General features: G+C 37.4%; 1 protein-coding gene across 2 annotated transcripts in view; it reads left to right on the top strand.

Annotated features, from left to right (window-relative positions):
- The window catches only part of BMT2 (base methyltransferase of 25S rRNA 2 homolog), an 83,183-nt gene continuing 60,620 nt past the window's right edge, over positions 5,404 to 27,966 (top strand). The window contains exons 1-2 of one of the 2 annotated variants that reach the window (XM_018047178.1): positions 5,404 to 5,734; positions 21,311 to 21,452. In XM_018047178.1, coding sequence (XP_017902667.1) covers positions 5,575 to 5,734; positions 21,311 to 21,452 — 302 coding nt within the window. In that variant the 5' untranslated portion in view covers positions 5,404 to 5,574. Of the gene's footprint in view, positions 5,735 to 21,310; positions 21,453 to 25,338; positions 25,442 to 27,966 lie in introns of those variants that run through there. The other variant, XM_018047179.1, reaches the window with a different exon arrangement.

Here is a 27,966-nt window from a genome sequence, read left to right as displayed (position 1 = left end):
GATTTTCTTTTATTCAGACAACTGTGAAGTAAGAACAAGTCACCATCATTGGCAGTAGAGGAAGGTGAGGAACCCAGTAGAGAACAGATCACCAAAAGTCACAGTGAAGGCTAGTGAAAACTGCCTTCAGGTCAACTAATTCTCTTCTGAGATGTTTCTTCACTAGACATTTCTATACAAAAAACAGGGCTCACTCCAGTTGTTCAAATAGACAAGGTACTTCTTAAAGGATGTCAGTTGTCCCCTCAATCTCCAGAAGGACCAGTGAGGAAGACTTACAGACCACCCAGCCTGGATCTACACCTAAGTCAGACCCAGCAACTAATGTGCTAGGTCAGATCTCACTGTCAGCTACTAATGTGTTAGCTCTCACCTCACTGTTTTTTGCCTTAAAAGGCAAATGTTGGACAGTAGAAGATAGGACTTCGGTTGCTATTATCCTAAAAGACCCACACCAGCACAGTCTCCCTCAAAAAATCAAAAGTTTCCCTGTAGCTTCTGCTTCATCGTTCTGCTCTTTTCTGAACAGACAGCTCATTCCAGAGAATATGATTAGCAGAGTCTAGTCATTTATTTGGGCCTGCATTCATAATAGTGGAAATTCTACAGACATAAAAATGATGTTTAAAAGGCACTGAGTAGCTTCAACATGGCAAGGTACATCTCACAAAGCATTCTTAAAATCAATGTGAGTCATAGAATTACAGTGGTTTCGGGCTGAAAGGGATCTTTTAAATTGCCAGTGTTTTCCAAATTTTAAGCCATGACTCATTAAAACACTATAAAAATCAATGGAGTATGCTCCAAAGTTTTAAAAATTAAAATAGAATTGTAAATATCACCAGGGATTGCACTTAGGGAAAGTAAGTACTGTCTGGTGATAAAACATTTGTCCTAATTATATATGCATGTCTCTATATATGTATATGTACAATATAGATATACTTATACATATGTATAATATATATTTATATTTGTATATACAGTGTATATTTATATACACACATTTTACATCAGGACTTGGGATATGTGTGTGTGTGTATATATATGGGATATATGTATGTACATATATCCCAAGCCCTGATGTAAGATGCGTTTTTTTTACTATGAGTCATGGTGAACACAAAAACTTGGAAAACACTAGTCTAATCCAACCTCTTCATTTACATTAAAAGGAGAAAAAATAAGGCTCAGAAAATCAACCACCTTGCTCTGTTAGTTAACATAAAGATGGAATCAAGATTCAGAAAATCTCTCAGTCCTACTCTAAGGACAACATCCATCAACTGGAAGAATGCTTCCCATTTCCTAGGTAAATCTCCTCCTACATTAGCCTTGCTGTGGTAATTAAATGAACTGTATAATTAGTATCTCACAAAAATATTGTGAACTTTATAGTTGCAGTTGTGAGGCAATAGTTAATGGTTACCACTTGCTGTAATTAATACTAGCCAAAACATTCTACATATTAACTCTGGAAAGACAGTTAATCTGTGTTATTTTAAAGATTTTTATGTTGGTAGATATGTTAATTACAGGGAGGACATTATACCAGTAACTATAAACAAATATTTAAATAAAATAATTTTATTTTCAATAAATAGAAAGAAATCTAAAGTTATGATCTGTCATGCTGAAGGAAAATACACCACTGAAGTTTTTTTTCTTTTTCTTCCCAATTCTCAGCTATGTTTGTTTCTATCAAAAACATTAAATACATTTTCCAAAAAAAAGTTTATATAATTTGAAATGAAATATGAAAAGCAAAAGCTTTTCAACATTTTCTCTACATGTACCAAATTAATGATACATCTACATTTTGAAAGCTCGAATTACTAGAAGAAAAGTACTTAAACTTCATGGATATTTTTATATTAATAGATAAAAGCTATAAAAATAAGATATAAATATTTTTAATAACACAGCTTTTTATTTTTCTTGTCCTTATTTTAACTGAATTGCTAAAAATTCTTTTCTAAATAGCTGTGAGCTGAATATTTGCCCAGCTTGGAATATCTCTTTCTTCAATAATAACAAGTCTTTTGCACTATTGTACACCATTGTGTATTTTATAAATATAAATTTAATATGAATACTTCTATTATACATTAAAACCTAATTGCTTTTAAGATTTTAGTACCAAGGATTAAAGCTTTCGATAAAGAACCCTAATTTCCATTGTGAAACCTCCCTCCTATAGGAAAACTCAATAAATGTAGCAATGAAAAGTACAACACTTTTGCAAAGTATGCCCAGAATCTTTCTATTTGCTAGTTCAGTGCCACCACCCAGATTTTGATGTGAATTTTACAAGTTTACTTTTCATCATCAATTAATATGTTTTGAATTCATACTGAAAATAGAATGCACTTTATTTTTACATCTTGACTCTTCTCATTGTCTATGGGAATTTAGTTTCCTTACAAAGAAGACATACTGTTCATGGGGTTCTCAAGGCAAGAGAATCCCCTTTATTTTGGGGGGCTCCAAAATCACTGCAGGTGGTGACTGCAGCCATGAAATTAAAAGACACTTATTCCTTGGAAAGAAAGTTATGACCAACCTAGACAGCATATTTAAAAGCAGAAACATTCCTTTGCCAACAAAGGTCCATCTAGTCAAGGCTATGGTTTTCCCAGTAGTCATGTATGGATGTGAGTGGGATTGTAAAGAAAGCTGAGTGCCGAAGAATTGATGCTTTTGAACTGTGGTGTTGGAGAAGACTCTTGAGGGTCCCTTGGACTGAAAGGAGATCCAAGCAGTCCATCCTAAAGGAGATCAGTCCTGGGTGTTCATTGGAAGGACTGATGTTGAAGCTGAAACTCCAATACTTTAGCCACCTGATGTGAAGAACTGACTTATTGGAAAAGACCCTGATGCTGGGAAAGATTGAAGGCAGGAGGAGAAGGGGATGACAGAGGATGAGATGGTTGGATGGTATCACCAACTCAATGGACATGAGTTTGAGTAAACTCCAGGAGTTGGTGATGGACAGGTAGGCCTGGTGTGCTGCATCCCATGGGGTTGCAAAGAGTCGGACACGACTGAGCAACTGAACTGAACTGAACACAGAAAACAAGTTATTTTTCTTGCCAAGGATATTTTTCTATACACAGTTCAATTCAGTCACTTAGTTGTGTCTGACTCTCTACAGTCCATGAGGTTGCAAAGAGTCGGACACAACTGAGTGCACACACACACACACACAAATTCATGTGCTAGTAGTAGCATGGAGGGAAAAATTCTTTTAACTACAATTCAGTACAAATGAAATTTAATACTCTCTTTATGATTGTGTGTGTGTTAGTTGCTCACTCATGTCCAGCTCTTGGTGACCCCATGAATTGTAGCCCGCCAGGCTCCTCTGTCCATGGAATTTTACAGGGAAGAATACTGGAGTGGGTTGCCATTCCCTTCTCCAAGGGAGAAGGGATTGAACCAACCTAGGGATTGAATCTGGGTCTCCTGCATTGCAGGAAGATTCTTTGTGGTCTGAACCACCAGGGAAGCCAATTCAGTACAAATGAAATTTAATGCTCTCTTTACTATGATTATAACTTTCAAATATTTGCACCTCTTTTTGCCTTCAATAAATATTAAAATATGGAAAGAGCAAAACAATGTTGTCTTTTTAAGTTCCTCTTTTTCCCAAATGAAAGTATTCCCACCCCAAATAAGATCGCATATTCTCATTTTATTTGGAGAAGGGCATGACAACCCACTTCACTATTCTTGCCTGGAGAATCCCATGGACAGAGAAGCCTGGTGGGCTATGGTCCTCAGGTTCTCAAATAAAAGACTCTGACACAACTGAATCAACTTAGCATGCATGCATTCTCATTTTATTAGGCATGTCTGTGTAATTCCTCCTTATAACTACACTTAGTTCTTATGAAGTTTATCTGTGTTTGATCTGTTTCTTCACTAAGGGTAGGGGCATATCTTTCATCTTAAATTTCACCTGTCTTCTTTCACTTCCACACTCTCGGTCCTCCTATGTTCTGGAGACTGTATAATGCTACTACCTTTTTCAAGATCTTCATTATTCAGAAGGTGGCATACAAAATGGTTACACAATGCAGGCCTCATTTATATTTATAAAATTACTGATCAGATTGTTATTGCAACAATTTCCAAACATCAGGTAACCAACAACTGCAGTGCGGTGGATGGGGTGGGAACGCTACAGCCTAACACAATTCATTAAGGGCCCTCAGCTGGTTGAATCTCTGAAACTCCAGCACCCTCAGTACCACCTGAAAGCTAATGCGCTCTCTCTCTCTCTCTCTCTCTCTCTCTCTCTCTCTCTCTCTCTCTCTCTCGCACTGTTCCTCCTTTCTGGGACAGAAGTCAACACCCATATTCCCCATAAGCTTCCCATGAGAAGAGTGAAGAGGAGGGAGGTAGAACAGGTTGCCAAATCCTCTTAAGCACTCTGCCTAGATTAACCTAACCATTTAAAAGGCGGCAAGCTACCCATGCCAACATTAAAAGTGCTCAGAGTTCTGATGCGAATTAGACCAAGGCAGACTTTCTCGGACACCCAGGCCACCACAGACGTTCTCAAGGACATCTGTTATGGACTCTCTAGCTTTCCTTTCCCCTTTTCCATCTTACATCGCTTTTTATTGCCCCTCTCCTCTCCCCGGTTCCCGTGATTTTCCGCCCAACTCTAGCACTAGAGGCATCATTCACTGCTGGCTCTTGAATTAAACAGTGCTTGGGCTTTCCAGGTAGGACAGTGGTGAAGAATACGCCTGCCAATACCAAAGACTTAGGTTCGATCCCTGGGTCGGGAAGATCCCCTGAGGTAGGAAACGGCAACCCACTCCAGCATTCTTGCCTGGAAAATTCCATGGACAGAGAAGCCTGACGGGCTATATAGTCCATAGGGTTGCAAGGAGCCGGGCACAACTCAGGACGCACACACTTGGTAGCCAGACCTCGTTTTGTGCCCACCAAACCATCCATGCCTGGGTTCCTTAAAATGTAAAATTCTCGTGTTCCCAAGTCATCTAAATGCTTCTCAGGGCCACGCAGCTAAAGGGAACCTACAACTGACAGCATCACACCAGAATGTAACTCTCAGGAGGGGAAATGGCTAGAAGTCGTGAGAAAGCTGGGCGGTAGCAAAGATGCCCAACCTAAGCAAACTCAGTCGCGCAAGCGCATGGCTTTGCAGCGCGTCTCCCGTGGCCTCATCACAGCGCCTGCGCACAGAATCCCTGGAGCGGCGGGGAAGGGAGAGGAGCTGTCGGGCCTAGAGCTCGCACTGTCTCAGCAACCTCAGCCTGCAAGCCCCGCCTCCTTCAGCTGCTCGCCTTCCCAAACAAGCGGGTGCGGCCTAGCGCTCTCCGTCTATTGGCCTTTGGCCTTTTCCGTTTCCGCCCAGCCCTCCAGAGTCCACCAATCAGCTTGTGCGCTTGAGTAAGTGGCCACCTCCTAGGCAGCCGCTCTGACTCCTCTGCCTCCTCCCGCTGCTGCCTCCGCTGCTGCCTCCTCCTTCCCCACCTCCTCCGTCAGGCGGGCGTCTGCGGGGGCCCGAGGGGCGGCGGCGGCGGTGGCAGCAGCGATATGGAGCCGGGGCCCGGCGGCCGAAGCGCTGCTCGCGAGCACGGGGCCGGACCCGCGAGCACTCCGCCGCCTAGGGAGCAGGAGCGGAAGCTGGAGCAGGAGAAGCTCTCCGGGGTGGTAAAGAGCGTCCACCGGCGGCTCCGCAAGAAGTACCGGGAAGGTAAACAGCGAACGGAGCGGGGGGAAGGGGAGGCCTCGTCGCCCCCGGCCCCTTGTCAACCTCTCCCCTCCCCCAAGGGGCCACCATTACAACCTGAAGGAGCTGCACGTCAGCCCCTGCCAGGGCCGCTCTCCCAGGCCAGGACGCCCCCTTCTCGGTCGAGCCCTCGGTTCGGCTTCAGGCGCCCTCCTCCCGCCCCCTTTTCTTCGAGGGCCCTTCAGGAGAGTTCCAGGCCTGTGGAGGAGCCGAGTCCCCACCTCTCCCATCCCCTGTCCCCAGCCTGGGTGCTGAGATTGTCACCACACACAAGAACCCAGACCCTCACACAGGAGGTGGCGGTCTATCGTTACGAGAGACTAGAAGCTCAAACACGAAGTCAGGTAGAAATCCATTCGAGAAAGATGAACTGGAAGAAGCGCGAGTTGACCACCCTGCGCTTTGATCAGCCTGTTTGATTTGTTACCGCGTTTGACCCCCTTCTTACTACCTCATTCCTGCGGGTTTAGCCCGGGCCGGAGCTTCCTCGCATTGGCTTCCAGGGCTGCGAAGTCAGCAGGCCTTTTAGCTGACTGGACTTCACCTAAGGGGGAGGGGCTCCATCCTTGCCACCCCCGGCCGGCCCCCCCCCCCTCCACCCCGTTCTTTAAATGCTGGATCTTAGTGTTTATTTAGGCGGGAGAGAAAGAGATCTGGGGCAGATTCTTAAAATATTCTTTAGATATGAATAGTATGTAACGACTAAGCCTCCTAAGGGTACCCCGCGAAACAGCCATCGCTGGGAACCCCTCTTACGGAAGATCTTGAGCAAAGGAGAAGCCATAGTAGCTTTTGCTTGGGCCTGATAACTGTTTATAGTTGGGACCTCAGTTATATTTGGTGTTTTAAAATACAAGCTTTTTTACAGAACTATTTTATAAGAAACTGACAGTGAAAACTCCCAGTTTTTTCATGTGCTCAGGAGACATTTCTTCTAAAGATCAAAACGAGGGATAATTTTTTTCTTGCTTTCTTCTGGCTTTAGCTTAATTGCACGTAGAGAAGTCGGCAGTCTTCTAGTGGTTGTCTTATACTTAAGCTTGGATTAAAAGCAAAATTATGACAGTGGGAAGGAACAGATAGCTAAGATAATGTTACTTTTGAGTTACAAACACTTTTCAATTACTCTGGAAGAGTAAAACTAAGTATCTTTTGTTCTTTTGAATGTAGGTGATGTGTTTCATTTTTCAAACTTTAAAGTTTTTTTCCCCTTGACAACTCAAGGCTCTTATTTTTTAAAGCTGCTTAAATAGTAATCCTAAAAAATAACCTATAGTTATTCTTTAATAGTTAGCAATAGAGACTTATCAGGCATATTGAGACATTGAAATTTTTTTCAAGAATGCTTTAACCCCAACCCACAATTTATTCAATAATGAGTAGTTACTATAGCAACGATTGCATCATTCTTGATATTCAGAGAATGCACTTACATAATGGCATTCAGTAGGTTCTTGTGTTATTTAGAAAAATGAGGAAATAAATGGACACACTTTATCGTGTATTTTGTACAAACTTAAGTATCTCTTTTTAAAGAAAAAAATGGATAGCATATAATTCAATTTCCATTTTTACCTTTTTATAATAATTTGATTATTCATTATTAATTCATTCAAAAATTAGGTGTCATCATGTCTGCTGTTTATTCTTAGTTCCCGCATGTTGAAGCATGTGTTTAAGCCTGAATATTAACCAAGGGAACGCTTGTTTGTAACGAGAATTAGTATTTGGAAATTACCAGAGCTAGGATAGATACATGTAGTTCATAAGTGAATGATACAGTTTGCTTTAGGGCAGGTAAAGTCCTGGCAGTCTGTAAGCATATGAATGAGACTGTTCTTTAGGTGTTTTAATGCCCTGAATTCCACCAATGATCTAGACTTCTCTGGGTTTTAATGATATACAAAGCCCCATCAGTGAACTAGCAAAGTAAAAGGTCCTAAAAAGCATGCCCTTTCTATCTTTATTTCTGACATGTAGGTCAAGAATTGTGATTTGACAAAAATCTGTGAAAGCACCACCTGAAAAAGTCTGATTTTTCATATAATAATACCAAAGAATTAGTGCTTTATTAATTTAATGCTTTACTTTGAGGTCTTACTGTCATTAAAGTGTCATTTACAGGTCTTCTCTGGTTATAAAATAATAATACAAATGGTGCTGGGTCAGGTTACAAAGGCCTATTTAATCAGTAACATGCCTGTACTGTTATACCAATAATTATGGAAACTGTACTCCTTTTATAAAAATATTCCTATCAAAAAATACAGTGAAAATTCCAGCATAGAATCTTTGAATGTTAAACTAGAAGGAACTTTAGTGATTCCCAAACATGAATAAACAGTAAACTCATATGGGTGCCTTTTAGAAAATTACTCCATTCCACCTCAGATGTACAGTTTTAGAACCCCTGTCAATGGTGCTTAGAAATTTGTCAGCCAGATTTTCAAGTGATAATCTAAATGACTTCCTTCGTTTTTATACATGAGTGAGCTGAGTCCTAAAACTAGTAAAATAACTTGCTTGAAATTTGGATAGTTCATCATTAGCACCAAACATATTTTATGAGATTCTAACAGATTTAATGAGATTAATGCCCACCCCCCCAACACAGTTCAAAGCCTAATGGTGTCTCCAGATGTTCTTGGAGTGAGAGGGAAAATGAGAAGCAGGAAGTAGCCCTAGAATTTGTGTTGGGTAAAAGGATGTAAATTGATGAGAATGGGGCAGTCCCTGGAATAATAAGTATGATTTGCTGAGTTAGAGCTATGTGAAGCGTGGGTTTCTTCTGGAGTGACAGCAGAGAAGAAAATAAATTGGGATAGAATGAAGGAAGAGGCAAAAACATTCTCTAGATAGTAAAAGACAGGAGTGAGACCTGGATAATGAGTGTAGTGTTGGATAATAGTTTTCCCTTTCCTTATCTTTGATAGTGGAATTGAAAATGAAAGAATAATATTGAAATTGAAAATGAAGGAATAATATTGAAAATAAGGTTGGTAGAAAAAAGTTTCTCTCCACCTTTCCCAGTGCATTTGTGCAAACTGATGCTTGTTGTGGCAATGAGCAGGCTTGGGGTTGGGGGTTGTGGATAAGATTGTGAAGCCTAGCAGTTAAGTTTAATGCACTCTTTTAACACTTTTCCTCTCTCTACTCCATTTTACTGCCTGTCCTCTGTCAGCACTTAGAGATCCTTTGCCTATTTGTATGAGTAAAGTGAGAATTGGAGATAAAGGTCAGTATTCCAGGCAGTGCTGATATCTGAAGTAGTTACCAAAAGGAAATGGTCAGGAAATGTTTAGCAATGGAGATGAGAAGGAGTGTTTTTGGTGTCAGTCATTTATAGATAAAGGATTGAGTTTATATAAATGGAAACCTTTATTTTTTTTAGCCTATTTTGTGAATGTCTTTAGCAGTTTTCATCAATTTAATTGTCTCTGAATTTACTTTTTCTGCATGCCAGAACAGGTTAAAACAGTTTGCCACATAGACCCGTGCAGATTATCAATCAGAAAAAAGTTAAAATGCATGTTAACCTGTTAACAATGATATTCTCAAAACATAGGTTAATGAGTGATCTTTATTATACTTTTCTACATTTAAAAAAATCAGTGTTACTAGTAGCAGTGATAATATTTTAAAAGTAGTTAGAATAAATAGGATAGGTTACTGATACTGAAACAGAAAAGAAGAACACAGTATAGGTTGATTTTGTAGACTTAAGTCAGGAAAAAAAATTGTGTTACAAAGGTTAACAGCTCTGAGCAGCATTTTAAGAGTCAGCTACTAAATAACCTAGTATAGATGTTCAATTCTTATTGATTATTCAAATTATTCTCCTTGTTTAAGACAAAGGGTACTGCAACAGCAGTTTAGGATAAGCTGCTCATTTGTGATTGATTTTTCCTTAGCATACAGCTAAAACAAGAGAATTGTAGGGGGAAGGGAAAAACCTTTGAATTAGAAATAATTTTAAACTAAAATCAAAAGGTCTAAAAGTGAAAGAATAAATGTATTGTTAGTGTTTTTTCATGAAACAAAGTTTTGAAATTACTTTTAAAATTAGAATAACAGACTGTGTTTTTAGTTGCACTTTCCTAATTTTTTTCTCCTTTGGGGGCTTTCAATACTGCTTTAAATTACTGACCAACTCTTTGACCCCAAGACACTTTAACAGATTCCCTTTGTTTTACTTTTTTTTTTTTTTAAATCAAGTGACGTTTAACTCTTTTTTTCTTCACGTGTTCTTTTCTGATTCTGATACAGAATCTGAAAGCCCTGTTTTTTAGTGATGGAATCTTTGCTCAATCACCAAATGAGTAAGTTGAAAACTGTCCACAGAACGGAGACTCTCCTAGTTGCGCTAGGAGAGTTTGAACTGCATTTCTAGCAGGGAAAGAAAAATGGGAAAAAAAAAAAAACAAAAACAGTAATCGGTAACACTGGAAGATAAAGGGAACATGGATAAACTCAGTGAGGGACACATAGTAACTATTTGATTTTGTTATTTTTAGTCACCTTGTAGTAAGGTATCTTTTTAGGAAATTTTTACCTTTTAAAAGATACAGTAAAAATCAACAGTATTGGTATACATCCTTTGATTTTTGGGGGAAAAAATGTAACAACAAATGCAGTGGGTATCAACCTTGATCCTACATTAGTATTGCCTGTGGAACTTTGTGGAGCACAGGCATCTGTATTATTTTAAAACTCTGTAGATTATACAGTGGGCAAAGGAGTTGAACAGCTAGCTAAAGTACAATAGATTGAAGTAGGAAGGAATCTAGATGAAAGTAAGCTAGGAGACTTACACCAATGTATTTTTTAAAGGTTAATAATAGTATAAGTAAAAGTAGTGTTCATGAAAATAGAGAAAGATAAGTCAAATACTTTTTGAAAGTCTGAGTGAACAGTTTTAGTGAAAGTAAAGGGAAGAGTCAATGATGATGCCAAGATTTCTTGCCTGGAAAAATATAAATAGCCATTTCCAGCCAGTTTAGAAATGTGTGTGTTGAGATGGAGGCATGGAGAAAAGAGTAGATAGGCATGTTGGCTGGTCATATGGTAATGGTAATGATTTAATTCAGATGTATCCCTTGGTAGTAAAGGATTGGAAGCTCTGTTAAAGTTTTGAGGGCAGATGAACAGGCCAATGGAGTGATGATAATGTATAATGGAGGATAGACTCTTGGAAGATACCAGTAGTATCTTACTGGTTTTACATAAGTAAGTATGCTCCTTTATGCTCCCAAGATACCATTACCTTTCCTTTATTGCAGTTATCACTTGCGGCGTGCTCAGTTGTGTCCAACTCTTTTGCGACCCCGTGGACTGTAGCTATCCCTTTGTCCATGGGATTTCCTGGGTAAGAATACTGGAGCAGGTTGCCTTTTCCTCCTCCAGGGGAATCTTCCCGACCCAGGGATAAAACCCACGTCTCCTGCATCTCCTTGCATTGGCAGGTGGATTCTTTACCACTAAACCACTTGGGAAGCCAATAGTTATCACTTACCAGTTCAGTTATCTGTCTTTCCCACTAAATTTAGTTCCTTGAGTAGGAGTCTGCCTTTTTATCTTTGTGTCCCTAGTATCTAGCACCTTGCCTTGTAGATTTAAGGCACACACACAAAAGAAGGAAGCTGATATAGAATATATCCATGTGGTTTGAATCTAATCTTTTTATATTCATAATTTTTAAATTTTAATTTTCAGTACAAAATTTTTGTAATGAATTTATGGTCATATCTTAAATGAGTGTATTAGATTAATTTAGCCTTTTGAAATGGTCCATATTATCATTATTAACATCAGTCCACTTTTAAAATTAAAACTGTCAGTAGTGAGTATGGGTTAAGAAAATTTTTTTCTCAAAAAATGTGAACTAATAAGGATGTTGTGTGTGGTGTAAGTGTCTCTGTGTGTGTTGGTATGATAATAATTTTGTATATGTCTTTGTATTTATTTATATACTCTAACTTCACACACAAAATTTTTCAACCCCAATATTCACTTCCCAAATTTTTGAGGTGAAGTTTGTGCTGGTTTTAAAATCTAAACATCTGAGAACCACTGATGTAAACTGTACTCATTTATTGTGCTTTATGTGTAGAATCACTGATGCTCATTGCACAAGTTATTTTAGAACCCCATGCCTTTACAGGGACATCTGAGTATTACTTATTTATACAGAAATTCTTCTATTTATACGGAAATTCCTGTTCCCAGTTACATAAAAATTAAGTCCCAGAAGATTCTCCATAAGTCCTTTGTTTACACTAAACAAGATCTGTGTGGTGATATGCATTTAGGTAAAGTTGTTTCACAGGGGAATAACAGATACTGATTCTAACTTTTCTTGATTCTTTCCATCTCTTGTATAGGGTGTATTCAGAGTTTTACAGTTTGAATTAACTTTTCATCATAAATATGTTTGCAATAAGAAACAGAAAATGCACCATGGGTCAAATTATATTTATAAATGTAAACGTTTATCCATGCAGTGTTTTGTTTTTGAATTAAATTTGTCTCTTCAGTTTGCCCCAAGCCTCAGTTGCTCTATATATTTTTTCACCAGGCTTTTGAGTTTACAGTCTTGCCATAAACCCTTGGTTTTAAGCCATGACTGCACAGTGGATTCATCTGGCGAGCAGTAAAATAAATGACCAGTTCCCACTTCAGACCAATCAAATGAAATGTCCAGGTGAAACCATTGTGCAGCCAGAGTTGAAATTGCTGCCAGGAATCTAACAAACAATGCAGTTGGAGAGGCTAAATCACCACCACCCAGAGACTAAGTAATTGCATTTGACTGACAAAAGACCATTTGTGTGTGGCTAGTAGAGTCAGTGTACTTTGCTTTAGTGCAAAGCTTTGTTCATATCCATGAAAGTTCATAAATTAGAAACTCATTATGGGAAGCAAGGTGGTACAGTGGTGAGGAGCATGGACTTTGGCACTTGACTGCCAGGTTTGATGTGTACCTTTGAGAGGGTTACTTAATCTTTCTGTACTTCAGTTTCCTTATCTGTAAAGTAAAATATCTGTCAAAATGGATTGGTGTTAGAATTAAATGAGTTAATATTTGTAAGGTACTTAAACAGTATCTGGCATATAGAAAGCATTATTTGTGTTAAATACATACTTTTAAAAATAAAAGGTGTAATTGTTACTACCACTTGAATGCATTTAGGGGTATTGAAGATTGAATGGTTCCTGGAATTTCTATCTAGACTGTTCTATAGTGTCTTTCTTCTTCAGTATTAGGATTGCTGAAGCTTTTGTTCTTTATCTTTTTTTTTTTTTTTTGCCCCCGTTGCTTCTTATATTTCTGTTAATAACATTGTATATGAAAGATCCAACCTTTTTAACACATTAGAATATTGGATTTTTCCCCTTATCCGAGAAATGACTAGTAGCAGCACGTTAGGTGTATATGCAAGTTTTTCAGGTGGTTCGTTTGATTCTCAGGAACACATCAACATCAAACATCTTGGATGTCTTTGTGCCATCTTTAGGTTTGCTACTATATAAAATGCTCAAGAATACTGAGAAAGCTGGTCTGTGTGTGGTTTAACTATGTTTGTAAATAATCTGTTCCTGATCACTTTGTTTTAATGTCTTGGAATGACTGCTGAACTTGTTTCCACCTGGTCGTGAGTTTTTCAGCTTACTTCATTTATTCTGTTAACCGTCTGTCGTGACCTACTCTTTGCGATCCCATGAACTGTAGCCTGGCTCCTCTGTCCATGGAATTCTCCAGGCAAGAACACCGGAGTGGGTAGCCATTCCCTTCTCCAGGGGATCTTCCCAACCTGGGAATTGAACCCAGGTCTCCTGCATTGCAGGCCGATTCTTTACTATTTGAGCCACCAGGGAAGATCCAGTGGGAGGGAGGTAAACCCTCTTGAAGAATATGGGAATTCTTTTATGTTTTGAAAGAAAGAAATTTTCTATTCTAGATGGCATGAGAGAAGTTAATTCAGAAAGAAGGAATAGTATCCATTCTAAAGAGAAGGTGTAGAGATTCCATTGGTTCACTCAAGTTTGGACCTATAATCTAACTGTTCTTGAGGTTATTGAGTAAGAGCAAAAAGAAATGACTTTTTAGCTTCTTATTCTTGGTTCTTACAAAGATCATTGCTATCAAAGTAATAATATCTTAAACTAATCAAAATTACTAAAAATGGAATTCTTTTTTTTTTTTCAAATATCAAGCTGGAATCAAGATTGCTGAGAGAAATATCAATAACCTCAGATATGCAAATGACACCACCCTTATGGCAGAAAATGAAGAGAAACTAAAAAGCCTCTTGATGAAAGTGAAAGAGGAGAGTGAAAAAGTTGGCTTAAAGCTCAATATTCAGAAAACTAAGATCATGGCATCTGGTTCCCATCACTCCATGGGAAATAGATGGGGAAACAGTGGAAACAGTGTCAGACTTTATTTTGGGGGGCTCCAAAATCACTGCAGATGGTGACTGCAGCCATGAAATCAAAAGACGCTTACTCCTTGGAAGGAGAGTTATGACCAACCTAGATAGCATATTAAAAAGCAGAGATATTACTTTGCCAACAAAGGTCCATCTAGTCAAGGCTGTGGTTTTCCCAGTGGTCATGTATGGATGTGAGAGTTGGACTGTGAAGAAAGCTGAGCGCTGAAGAATTGATGCTTTTGAACTGTGGTGTTGGAGAAGACTCTTGAGAGTCCCTTGGACTGCAAGGAGATCCAACAAGTCCATTCTGAAGGAGATCAGTCCTGGGTGTTCATTGGAAGGACTGATGCTGATGCTGAAACTCCAGTACTTTGGCCACCTCATGCGAAGAGTTGACTCATTGGAAAAGACTGATGCTGGGAGGGATTGGGGGCAGGAGGAGAAGGGGACGACAGAGGATGAGATGGCTGGATGGCATCACCGACTCGATGCACATGAGTTTGGGTGAACTCCAGGAATTGGTGATGGACAGGGAGGCCTGGCGTGCTGCGATTCATGGGGTCGCAAAGAGTCAGACACAACTGAGCAACTGAACTGACTGAACTGATGGCATATTTATTTAATAACTGAAAGGTTGCACCTTTTGACCTTCTTCACCTATTTTGCCTACTCCCCAACCCCCTTCCCTTGGGAACTACCAGTCAATTCTCTGCATCTATGAGCTTTTTTTTTCCTTCTTATATTCCATGGAACTCTGTCTTTTAATCCACTAATGAATGTACTATTTTTTCCTAGTTACTGTCTTTTCATTGGAAGTAACTTATATTGAATATTCTTTAGTTGTGGCTTAGGCTTATGAAGGTGAGTTCAGTCAATAATTACAATTTAATCTTGAGAGTAAGACCAAGTTTCAGAGTAATTTGATTCATTGATTTTCATGCTGAATTTGGTTTCACAACTTTAAGTTGGCTTCACTTGTGTTTTGAATTATTAATTAGTTTTTTAATTAGTGTTTTTAAAAGTCTAAATGTAAAGAAAGAATATGATAAATAGTCCTGTTAATGCAGACTTTATTTTAGAATTTTATGAGACAGTCATGGGACTTTAAAGATTTGGCAGAGCTTTAACTTGATCTTAAAATGATGTATTTAAACAAATGAATACTGATGTCTTCTCTACATTTATTATTTTAGTCTGACTAGAAAATGTTTATTAATGATTAATTTCAGGTTAGGCTGCAGAACATCTAAATATAATTTTTGAATTGCCCAGATTTCTCTGTGCAGTTCTTCCCTTTCCTTACCTCCCCCCTTCTCTCTCTCTCTCTCTCCTTTTATAGATGCCTGTAAGAAATAAGTAAGAAAATAGGTTATTAATCACAATGATTTTGAGTTGTCACAAGTGCCAGTATATAAAAATCATTATAAGGCTAATTATTAATTACTCAAAGGCACTGATTGATTGAACTTAAATAAAATACTTAAGCATTTCTTGTTGAGTAGATCTTTGACACAGACCTCAGGAAGTTCTTCATTCTTGATTTACCTTTTGATAAAGAAATATTATCCTTTTAAATAAGATCATCTTTTAAGTGCAGTTGACGTAATGACTAAAAGGTAGCAATAACAACAAAAAATCCTCAGAACTGAGCTTCACCATACTTTTCTGCATATGCAGCTCACTGGTCAACCTTAACTTTTTTTGACTTTTAGAACACAAATCATAAATTATTTTGAAAATATACTACTTAAAACATAAACAGCATCATTTTGAATGGTGTAAAAACAAACAGTGGACTGTTGTGAAAAACATGGGATTGTCCCATTCTGTTTTTAATAAATTAATTTATTTTAAAAATAAGTTTTCATGAGTATTCTGGAAAGTGGAATTTTCTAGTAACTGAAGGCTAACTATGTTTTTTGTTCAACTTTGTAACCACCAGACATGCAACATAGTGTTATACCTAGTAGTTGGGGTTTGACAACTTGAATAAATACATGATTTAAAACTTCTGAGTGTGGAATGGCCTATGTGAACCATAGGGAATATGTCAGGTTTATATCTCTATGAGAACAGATACCACATTTTATTACATGTCTTCTCCCTTTTGTTTGATGCCAGTGCTTGCTCATTAACTTTATTATTCTCTGTAGTATTAAACATAGAGTACTTTTTCAGCAAATCTGGTAAAGAAAATGAAAATTATGTACAATTGCATTTAGTCTTGGTTATATTTTAAATGTACCAACTATTAATCATGTTAGTCTCAGTATCAACATACTTGGAGAATCTGGAGACTCTTAAATGTTAGTGATAACATTAAATTGAAGTTTGCGAACAGTTTGAGTTTATAGGCTTACAGACATTTGAATCCTTCCTCAAAATTTTAGTAGAGCAAATATTAATTGTAAGCCTTAAAACTTCATAAAAAGTTGTCAGCATTTAAGAGAATTTTGAATATAGTTTCACAGTATACAATGACATAGTAAGGACTCAGAGAATTTATAGTAGTTGCCTTTGGTGGCTTAGGAGTGTAACGTAACATTGGTCCTCGGGTGTAATGGTCAGATACTGTGAGCTCAGAGGGACTAGCCCTGACAGAATCCCCATTTAAATGCTGCTTTCTTTTCAGCTTTTTCCAAAACTGCTGGAGCCCACTGAGGGCATCCCCTTTTTCAGTGCCTTAGTGTAGAGTAGAAGTACAGATTGTTAGCAACTCTTAATTAATGGGGGATAGTAACTGTAAAATAAATGCTCTAGCCTCCCATCCTTTGGGTGCACAATTCCTGAGGTACACTCTATGCTTCCATGTTGTCCAAAGCAGCAGCCTCAACTATGCATCCTTGCATTAGCATTTTCTCCTCCCTTAACTTGTTCTCCCCAACTCCCTCACTCCTGTCTCCTAGGGCTCCCTTAGTTGTACCTTCTGTAGAATCTAAACTAAGTCTTGAAAAAAGGAAATCTTTTTAAGTTAAACATAGGTTTTCCCAAAAATATTTGATTATAGAACCTTTGTTTGAATGACTTCTATTATCAGAAAATATAGTAAGTTTATGTATTTACTTGTAATATGTAAATTACATAGGACAGTGAAACTTACATGTTCAAACAAAAGGGTCTTTTAGAATTCATAATTGTTGTTTAGTTGATAAGTCAAGTCTGACTCTTTGGAACCCATGGCAGCATGCCAGGCTTCCCTATTCTTCACCATCTCCTGAGTTTGCTCAAATTTAGATGCATTGAGTCAGTGATGCTATCTAACCATCTCATCCTCTGCTGCTCCCTTCTCCTTTTGCCTTCAATCTTTCCCAGCATCAGAGGCTTTTCCAATGAATTGGCTCATCGCATCAGGTGGCCAAAGTATTGGAGCTTCAGCTTCAGCATCAGTCTTTTCAATGAGTATTCAGGATTGATTTCCTTTAGGATTGACTGGTTTGATCTCTTTGCTGTCCAAGGAACTGTCAAGAGTCTTCTCCAGCACCAAGGTTCAAAAGCATTAATTCTTCAGTGCTCAGCCTTCTTTATGGTCCAGCTCTTACATCCATACGTGACTACTGGAAAAACCATAGCTTTGACTATATGGACCTTTGTCGGCAAAGCGATGTCTTTACTTTTAAATATACTCTCTGGCGTTGTCATAGCTTTCCTTCCAAGAAGCAAGCATCTTCTAATTTCATGGCTACAGTCACTATCTGCATTGATTTTGGAGCCCAAGAAAAGAAAATCCGTCACTGCTTCCACTTTTTCCCCTTCTATTTGGCGTGAAGTGATGGGACCAGATGCCATGATCTTAGTTTTTTGAATGTTGAGTTTTAAGCCAGATTTTTCACTCTCTTCTTTCACCCTCATCAAGAGGCTCTTTAGTTCCTCTTCATTTTCTGCCATTAGAGTGGTATCATCTGCATATCTGAGGTGGTTGACATTTCTCCCGGGAGTCTTGATTCCAGCTTGTAACTTGTCCAACCCGGCATTTTGCATGATGTACTCTGCATATAAGTTAAATAAACAGGGTGAGAATATACAGCCTTGCTGTACTCCTTTCCCAGTTTTGAACTAGTCAGTTGTTCCATGTCCAGTTCTAAGTGTTGCTTCTTGATCCACTTTCAGATTTCTCAGGAGACAGGTAAAATGGTCTGGTATTCCCATCACTTAAAGAATTTTCCACAGTTTGTTGTGATCCACACAATCAAAGGCTTTCACGCAGTCCATGAAGCAGAAGTAGATGTCTTTCTGGAATTGACTTGCTTTCTCTATGATCCAGTGAATGTTGGCAATTTGACCTCTGGTACCTCTGCCTTTTATAAATCCAGCTTTTATATCTGAAAGTTCTCGGTTCAAGTACTGCTAAAGCCTAACTTGAAGGATTTTGAACATAAGCTTACTAGCATGGAAGTGAACACAATTGTCTAGTGGTTTGTACACTCTTTGGCACTACCCTTCTTTGGGATTGGGGTGAAAACTGACCTTTTCCAGTCCTGGGGCCACTGCTGGGTTTTCCAAATTTGCTGACGTTGAGTGCAATACTCTAACAGCATCATCTTTTAGGATTTGAAATAGCTCAGTTGGAATTTCATCACCTCCACTAGCTTTGTTCATAGTAATATTTCCTAACGCCTACTTGACTCTACACTCCAGGATGTCTGGCTCTAGGTGAGTTGACCACACTATCGTGGTTATCCAGGTCACTAAGACCTTTTTGGTACAGTTCGGTGTATTCTTGCCACCTCTTCTTAATCTCTCCTGGATCTGTTAAGTCCTTACTGTTTCTGTCCTTTATTGTGCCCATCCTTGCATGAACTGTTCCTTTGATACCTCCAGTTTTCTTGAAAAGATCTCTCGTCTTTCCCATTCTGTTGTTTTCCTCTATTTCTTTGCATTTTTCATTGAAGAAGGCTTTCTTATCTCTTCTTGCTATTGTGTGGAACTCTGCATTCAGTTGAATATATCTTTCCCTTTCTCCCTTGCTTTTTGCTTCTCTTTCTCTTCAGCTATTTGTAAGGCTGCCTCAGACAACCACTCTGCCCTCTAGCATTTCTTTTTCTTTGGTATGGTTTTGGTCACTGTCTCCTATACAGTGTTATGAACCTTTGTCCATAGTTCTTCAGGCACTCTGTCTACCAGATCTAATCTCTTGAATCTATTTGTCACCTCCGCTGTTTAATCATAAGGGATTTGATTTAGGCCATATCTGAATGGCCTAATGGTTTTCCCCACTTTCTTTAGTTTAAGCCTGAATTCTGCTATAAGGAGCTAATTATCTGAGCCACAGTCAGCTCCAGGTCTTTTTTTTTTTTTTGCTGACTGTATGGAGCTTCTCCATCTTCGGCTGCAAAGAATGTAATCAGTCTGGTTTCAGTATTGTCCATTTGGTCATGTCCACATGTAGAGTTGTCTCTTGTGTTATTGAAAAAGAATTGACAATATCCATTTCAAGTAATGATAAAGCATCTTGAAAATGATTCTGTACCTTAATGAACCATTTGGCATTAAATCTGATGAGTAAAGTCAGGAATAGTTTTATGAACATAATAGATAATATTGAAGAATCATTAATCAGTATATTTGTTTCAAAGACTGTACTTCCTGTAGTCCTACTTAGAGACTTAATAAGTACATCTGAAAGATGTTACTAAAACTGGAGAGTTTTTCTTTGAGAATTTAGAAAAGTTTGTTTGCCTGCTTGTTTCTAATGGCCAGTTTTTGCCAGTTTGCTATATAGCAAATTGAGGGCCCTGTTACTACACAAGTATTGTTTCTGCTGCTGCTGCTGCTGCTGCTAAGTCACGTCAGTCATGTCCGACTCTGCGACCCCATAGATGGCAGCCCACCAGGCTCCTCCATCCCTGGGATTCTCCAGGCAAGAACACTGGAGTGGGTTGCCATTTCTAATAGCCATTTATTGCCAGTCTGCTATATAACAAATGAGAGCCCTATTACTATACAAGTATTAGTGATTAATGAAAATATTACTGTATAAGAACATAATCTCACACAGAAAAGAAACAGCTTTTCATCCTTTGTGGGTTTAAAAGGAATATTCAGACCAAGTTTGAGACTGATACACATTCATCTTAACTGAGCAGTGTGTGTGTGAAGGCACGTTTGTACCCTTAATTGCTTTTTCTTGTATTGGTCAAACTAGAAGGATAATAGTTTGGTTTTGAACTCTGTACCTGCTGAACTGGGTGCTTACAGTAACCAATAAAGGTTTGCAACTTTTTAATAGATAAGTACTGTTTTAAGTTTGAGCTATTATAATTCCTTTTCTATTTAAAAAAAAAAAACCCAAGTCTTACTGAAACTAATTGTCTTGCCTGGAGAAAGAACTTAATATAATTATCACCCCCCAAATTTGGTTGTCATATTTATGTTTCTAAGTTTATTGTGTCACTAAACAATTGCCTGTACTTGAGCACATGGCAAGAGAACCTAAATTATGTCTAAGAGCATTGATTGAAGCCACATTGATAATTTTTGTTTACTTTTTTACCTTTGTAATTGTTTTAATGTTATTTATTTGGCTGTGGCATTTTCATACCTTTGTTAGAACTCACATTGGTTTTTCAAATTTCATGTTAAATGTGATCACTAGTTTAATTAAAAAGAAAAAGGTAGTAGATGGAAGTAATGCTGTGGCCAGATAATGTGTCACCTTACAATTTTTATTCATCTTATATAGACTCAAAACTTTGGAGAGGTTTCCAGGGTAATTTCTCTAGCAACATTTTGCCCTAGGAATATAATTTTTTAAAGTGTAGTATTCCTAGAGCAAATCCAAGTATATCAATGCAAACGTTTAACTTGCATGCTAATGTATGTTGCCATCTCACCTATCAACCTTTTTTAATACAGGACACTGATAAATATTGAGAGCTCTAGCATCACAAATCTGTTTAAAATGGTAAATTTTATTTGCTTGTCAAATCATCATGGTTAAAATGGTGAATCTATTTGCATAAAAGAGCTTCAAATTTTATAAAGTTTTAAACTTCATGAAATTTTGCTTCATGACTTTGCTTACACTCATCGTTAAATAATAATTTTAGATTATGCTGAAACTTAAGAGCTTGACATATTTTAAGTAAACTTTTTTTTTCCTTGTTTTTAGTGGGAGATTTTGATAAGATCTGGAGAGAACATTGTGAGGATGAGGAAACTCTTTGTGAATATGCTGTTGCAATGAAAAATTTGGCAGATAATCATTGGGCAAAAACTTGTGAGGGCGAAGGTCGTATTGAATGGTGTTGTAGGTGAGTGTTTCTTTGAACTAACATTTTTGGTTTCTGATGTCTTATTTAAATTCTTAAGTCTAAGTAATGCTGTATATGATTCATTGTACCAAAATAGAAATTTTTAGAACAGATGATGTCTTTTAAATAGTTTCTCCCCCTTGCCTTACTTTCTCTAGGTTTATTTCATTCATCTCTTTTAATCAAATTGTTTTTCTTTGATACAACTTAAAATTTTTTGTTTCAACTTTTTAGAAGTATACCTTTAAGTACATTTAATATATTTAAGTATTGCTACATTTAAAATATGAGATTTAATTAGCACTTGAGTCATCATTCATAGGTTATAGCATAGAAATTTCTTTAGATAATTATATTTGAATTCAAGTAAAAATTAATATTTTCCATTCTTTAAAGCTGAAAACATCTGTATAAGTTTCCAGTTTCTGAATTTTTATATGTGATTCAGGGTATTCCAACTTTTATATTGACTTTGGATAATGTTTATTTTCTCATAGCAAAGCTTCTAATGTTATAAACATCAGAAAATAGAACACTGCTGATGATTTCTCTCAAGGGGTAAAATTATGAGAACAGATTTATATGTTGACTGACTTATGAATTCTCGAAAGCAAAACATTATCTTTCTTCTTGGACAATAAGTTTATGGTAACTTTAGGTTTATATTTCAATCCAATTATTTTTTATTCAAAGTTTTTGTTTTAATATAATTTAAAAATTACGTAATAATTCATATTTCATCCATTCAACAGATAGCCCAGATAAAAATATGTATTTTACTTAGTTCTTTTATTTATTCATTTAATAAAGAATTTAAGTGTTTGTCCACTGTGTATCAGTCACATCAGAGGCACTGTAAGTACAACAACCAACCAAACATAAAATGCTTGCTCTCATGGAACTTAAATGCTAGTGGGAGTTAGAAGCAAGAAACAATTCATAAACTAAATATATACAGGTCAGATAGTGATAAGTGCTATGAGAAAAGTAAAGCAAAAAATAAGTAAATAAAATAAAGTAAATAGAAAAGAAGGCCTCACTGAAGTGATGTGTAAAAGACACGAAGGAAGTGAGAGAGCAAGCCTGAACAAGTCCAGAGGCCTTGAGACAGGAGCTCGCTGGCATGTTTCAGAAATAGCAATGAGACCAGGGTGGCTACAGAAGAATGAAAAGGGGAGAATGGTAGAACATAAGATAACAAATAGCTAGATTTTGTAAAATCTGGCGGACCATTATTAAGTCAGTGACCTTTATGCTGCATGAGATCAACAGTCATTAAATGTTTTAAGAAGTAACCGACTCTTATTAACATTTAGAAATGTGTCAATAATTTTTTAAGAATTAATTGTAGTGTTAAGATAGACTATAGAAAAGGCAAGGATGTTAGTAAGGAAGCCAGTTAGGAAGCTACTACAATAATCAAGGCACAGAGTTATAGTGAAACAGTTTTCTTGGAGAGGGAGAGAGTGAGGACAGATGGTGTAGTAGGATTAATGTTCACATGAGTGTAATGACTTAAGAGAGGAGCAGGGGCGATGCTGATGTATACATGTGGTGATCATGATGATGTGTAAGAAAGGAGCTGGAAATACGAGGTTGGTGAGGAACAGTGAAAAGATGGGTATTGTCAGTGGATTGTGGAGCCAAAGAATTATGGAGTTGGGGAACTAAAGGAAGGAGCCAGAATCATAAGAAATGACATGCTTGAAATTAAAATGTTTGGGTGTCTTGTGTTTTCTTTGCCTCTTCTAGAGCAGAAATTGGTTATAAACCTGACTGTTCTACAGACTATACATTTTCTCCTTCAAGCTAAGAAGCGCAATTTGAGACATGTCATTTCCCTTGTGACACAAAGTAATAATGTGATCCAGTCAGGAAATCAGTACTATCGCTACTGAAGACCATCAGCTCTTTGCTCTTAGCAGCACTGTTTTTAAATTAGTTTTCCAGTACTTCAGGCAGGCTTTTAGACTTTATTTCAAATACCACTTTGATATGTGGTGTTCTCACAGGAGCATTTACTTGTACCTTCCTCTTGAATAATGAATCTGCCTCACACTTCACTCTTCCTTCTTTTTCCTCAGATTTGTGTTGTTATCAATAGTTATTGTATCTCCATGTGTTCTGAAAGAGGTCATTTTTAGGTCAAACTGCTAAAAACAAACATTGATAAGAATTTAGATCAAACTGCCAAAAAAGAACAGTGGCAAAATATACTAAAAAGATTTTACTATGGGAAGTAAACACAAGAGAGGTTATAGTGGCTTTACCTTAAACTTAAAACTTGGGAGTGAAAAAAGACTTCAAACAATATAGAATTTGGAAATGAGTTATCCGTGATTCTAACTGGGGTTATATGTATTTCCTTTCCCTACTGACGATTCTAAGAGGGGCAGTGTCAATCTGAAAGCTAAGATGAACTTTAAGTGGGGTTTGATAAAAGTTTGCTTCCAGTATTTATACTTAAAACTTAAGAGGAATTTGATATGTGAAATAAGACTTACTGACATTACCCTGCTGAGATTTTTGTTGACTGTTTAGCTTGAAAAAATTTATACATAAGATTTCCTTCTAAAAATGAGTAAAATTTTATTTGTAATATGAAGTATTTAAGTTAGAAACAAAACATTATATAAAGCTATAATTGTATGTTTAATAAAAGAATTTCCCTTTTCTAACTCTCCACACAGAGGAACCTATAAACACACCATTTCCTGAACCATTTGAAAGTAAATTGCAGATAACATGCTATTTCATCTCCATTTTCTACATAACCATAATACTGTAAATACATTAAGACAATCAACAGTGATTTCCTACTTTCCTAAAATATCTAGTTCATAAATTTAGATTTTTGGTATTATCCCCAAAACATTCTTTATAATATTTTCCCTAAATCTAGCCTCATGTATGGTAGTTAGATTTTTTTAGGTTCTTGTTTTTGTTAGTTGATTTGTAAAATATACCACATTCTGTATTTTTTTTATTGTTGGTTCAAAGTGATTACTGGCATTTTTCAAATATTCTACATATCCTTACCAATTTTTTCTTTTTGGCTTTTTATTCTATTTTATTATTACCAAGAGAGATGTTTTCAAGACTTCTCTTGATTCTTCTATAATAATTTGGCTATTCTTTAAAGATTTCATTTTTCTGTTAAAGTTCTCCATGTTTTCATCTCATCAGTTAATATTTTCCTCCATGTAATTTAATTTATAATAGTTATTTTTAAGTCCTTGTCTGCTTATTCCAACATAAAGTTAATCTGTGGGTCTGTTTCTTTTGGCCATTTTTTCTTTTGGTCAGGGATCATTTTTTCCTGCTTCATTGTATGTCTGGTAATCATAAAAATATATACACTAGCCTAGTATTTAGAAGAGTCTGGGGTAAATATTTAAATATTATTTACCCAGAGAGGGCATGCTTTTTTCTGATGGCCAGCTGAGATGAGAGATTGAACACTTTGAACTCATCAGGAGTTAAGCTGGGTTGAAACTGGATTACCTCATTAGATAGTTCAGTTCACTTCTGGCTTTAAATGCCATGAGAGTGAGTCCTGTCGTGTGTATATTCCAGGTGCCATCGTCTAGCAGGACTCTGGGACGTACACCCATGGAAGTGAAGTGAAGTGAAAGTTGCTCAGTCATGTCTGACTCTTTGTGACCCCATATACTATATAGTCCATGGAATTCTCCAGGCCAGAATACTGGAGTGGGTAGCCTTCCCTTCTCCAGGGCATCTTCCCAACCCAGGGGTTGAACCCAGGTCTCCCTCATTACAGGCGGATTCTTTACCAGCTGAGCCACAAGGGAAGCCCAAGAATACTGGAGTGGGTAGCCTATGTCTTCTCCAGGGGATCTTCCTGACCCAGGAATCAAACCAGGGTCTCCTGTATTACAGATGGATTCTTTACCAACTGAGCTATCAGGGAAGACGCCCATGGAGGAGTGCAGAGAATTTTGCCTGTTTAGTCCCACTCCAAGTCTCCAGTGAGTCCTCTCTCTTCCCCACCTTTTTCTTACTTGCAAAAAGACCTAAGGGGGAAAGCAGGAGAAGGGGGAGAACAATCTCTGCATTTGAGTTTCTTAAAGTTTCCAGTCTGTCACATCACTCTAAGCTGCCATTGAAAGCTTGGCTGCTTTTCCTTTAAGCAAACAAAATTCCTCTACTTTGGAAGGCTTGATCCTTTACCACTCGCCAGCCCTTTCTGCAAATGCTAAGTGCCTCTGATCCCTTCACCTAGGAGGGCTTGTCACCTTTTGAAATTTAGTTCCATTAGATCTCGTTGCATCCTCAGTTCTCTTGGTTTCTTTTTAATACATTATTTTTTAGATTGTATAGGTTTCCCCACCCCCCACCCCCCTAGTTATAGTACAACCAGGGGCCTCTTGTGATTGTCTGTATCCTACTCCAAAACTAGCTTTTTGTCTTTGTTATGAATTTATTTGATTATTTTCTCATGGTGCCATTTAACTATTTCCTCAATCTCCTTTTATTTCTTTTAAAGTGAAAGTTGAGTCTAAAATGTTGATTCAAGTCTCAGATTATTGCCAAAATATTTATTAGGTGGACTGCATACTTCATATTGCATTACGATAGCAAGTTCTTATTCAGGTTATTCCACAGTTGGAGATGCTAAATTTTGCCATTTGGTTACGGTGGTAACTACTAGATCCTTCCATTGTAAACTTATGTTTCCCCTTTGTAATTAGCAAGTAATGTGTAGATTGGCATTTTTGGCCTGTGGATCAATTCTGCTTCTCAACAGTCTTTCAAGTAACAGGTTTATTTTGTTTATTAAATAAATTACTCCATTTGGGGTTGCAAAATGTTTTTTTTTAATCATATCATTCCTTTCATTTATTAGCGGTCATTCTTCTGTAAATAAAAAAACCTTCCTTTATGAACAGGGAATGATTATAGAAAGGCTAGGTAAAAATAAGCATATACTTGTGATTCTTTCTGTTTAATTACCGGTTTTCAATAATAGTTGATTGCAATTGTAACAAGTAAGTTTTTTGTGACTTTTTTTGTTTGGTTTGGTTTTGGGTGGATTTTGTTTGTTTTTGGAATATTATTGTAGCTTCCTGGGTTGTTATTTATTTGCTTTTTCCATCAGTCTTTGATTTGTCTGTGAATGTGTATTTTTAAATTATTCCATATTTAGCCAGTGGGAGCCTCTTCAAAGCTGGCTTCTGTGTATTGACATTACCTTTGAGCACTGTCTTGGTAGCTATTACAAGATAAATCTTTACTTTCCCAGTCAAGACCTAGAATCAAGGAGCCTTAATTTCTTGTAGTGGAAAATAGTAATTAGAAATTAAGATCTGGGCACGAGATGTACTACTGGGGTGTCCTTTCTTCTAGAATTTTTCAGTGAACATAGTTAAAATATATATATAGTCTTAAATTCATAACTGATATTTTCTATTCAAATGTAATATAGGTTTTTTACCTAACTTCTTTGTTTTATCTTATCTCTCCTGTTACACTGAAGGACTTAGTTCTGAATAACAATAACATGTTTGCTTTGTTCTATAGTTCACATAAAATGGTATCAAAATTACAGTACCAATTTTACTTCTAACAATAAGCTGAATGAAGTGGCTCAGAGGTTAAAGCATCTCCCTCCAATGCAGGAGACCCGGGTTCAATCCCTGGGTCGGGAAGATCCCTTGGAGAAGGAAATGGTAACCCACTCCAGTATTCTTACCTGGAGAATCCCATGGACGGAGAAGCCTGGTAGACTACAGTCCATGGGGTCGCAGAGAGTCGGACACGACTGAGCGACTTCACTTTCTTTCACTTTCACTTTCACTAAAAGTCAGAATACTGTTTGAAAGTTACTTTAAACAGTTCTTTTGTTTATAGTTATGTTACCAATTTACTATGCAGTTAGTTTCACTTTGTTTTATGGGGTTTTTTCTTCTTTTCTTTTAACTTGGGGAAATATAAGGCATTTACATGGTTCAAAAGTCAAAACTTTACCAAAAAAGGAATACTCAGAAAAGGCTCCCTTCCATTTTCTTTCTTTTTTCTCCTTTTTGCAGAAATTCGCAAATTCATACAATGTGTATACATGGATACACCCTGTCTTATCTCTGCAAATGGTACATGTCATGTACTCTCCCTTGTACCTTTCATTTTTACATGCCAGAGACCTAAGAGAACCAAACCAGTGATATAATTCCAATTCTAAGGCCAGCAGGCTTGAGACCAGGAAGAGCTGCTGTTTCGGTTTGAGTCTGAAGGCAGGAAAAATTCAGTGTTCCAATCCAAAGGCAGTTTGGCAAGAAGAATCTCATACTCTGGGAGGGTCAATGTTTTTCCTTTATGCAGACCTTTCAGTGATTAGATACAGCTAACCCCATTAAAAAGAACAAATCTTTACTCAGTCTACCCATTTAATGTTAGTCTTATCTAGAAACATCTTTGCAGAAACACCCAGAATGTTTGACAGATATTTACTGAGCGACTGAACTGACTGACTGACTGACTAGGCACCTCGTGGTCC

Source organism: Capra hircus, chromosome 4 (genome assembly GCF_001704415.2).
Source record: "Capra hircus breed San Clemente chromosome 4, ASM170441v1, whole genome shotgun sequence".
NCBI lineage: Eukaryota > Metazoa > Chordata > Mammalia > Artiodactyla > Bovidae > Capra > Capra hircus.
The sequence above is the reverse complement of the archived record's forward strand: the minus strand, read 5'-3'. Positions and strand labels throughout refer to the sequence as shown.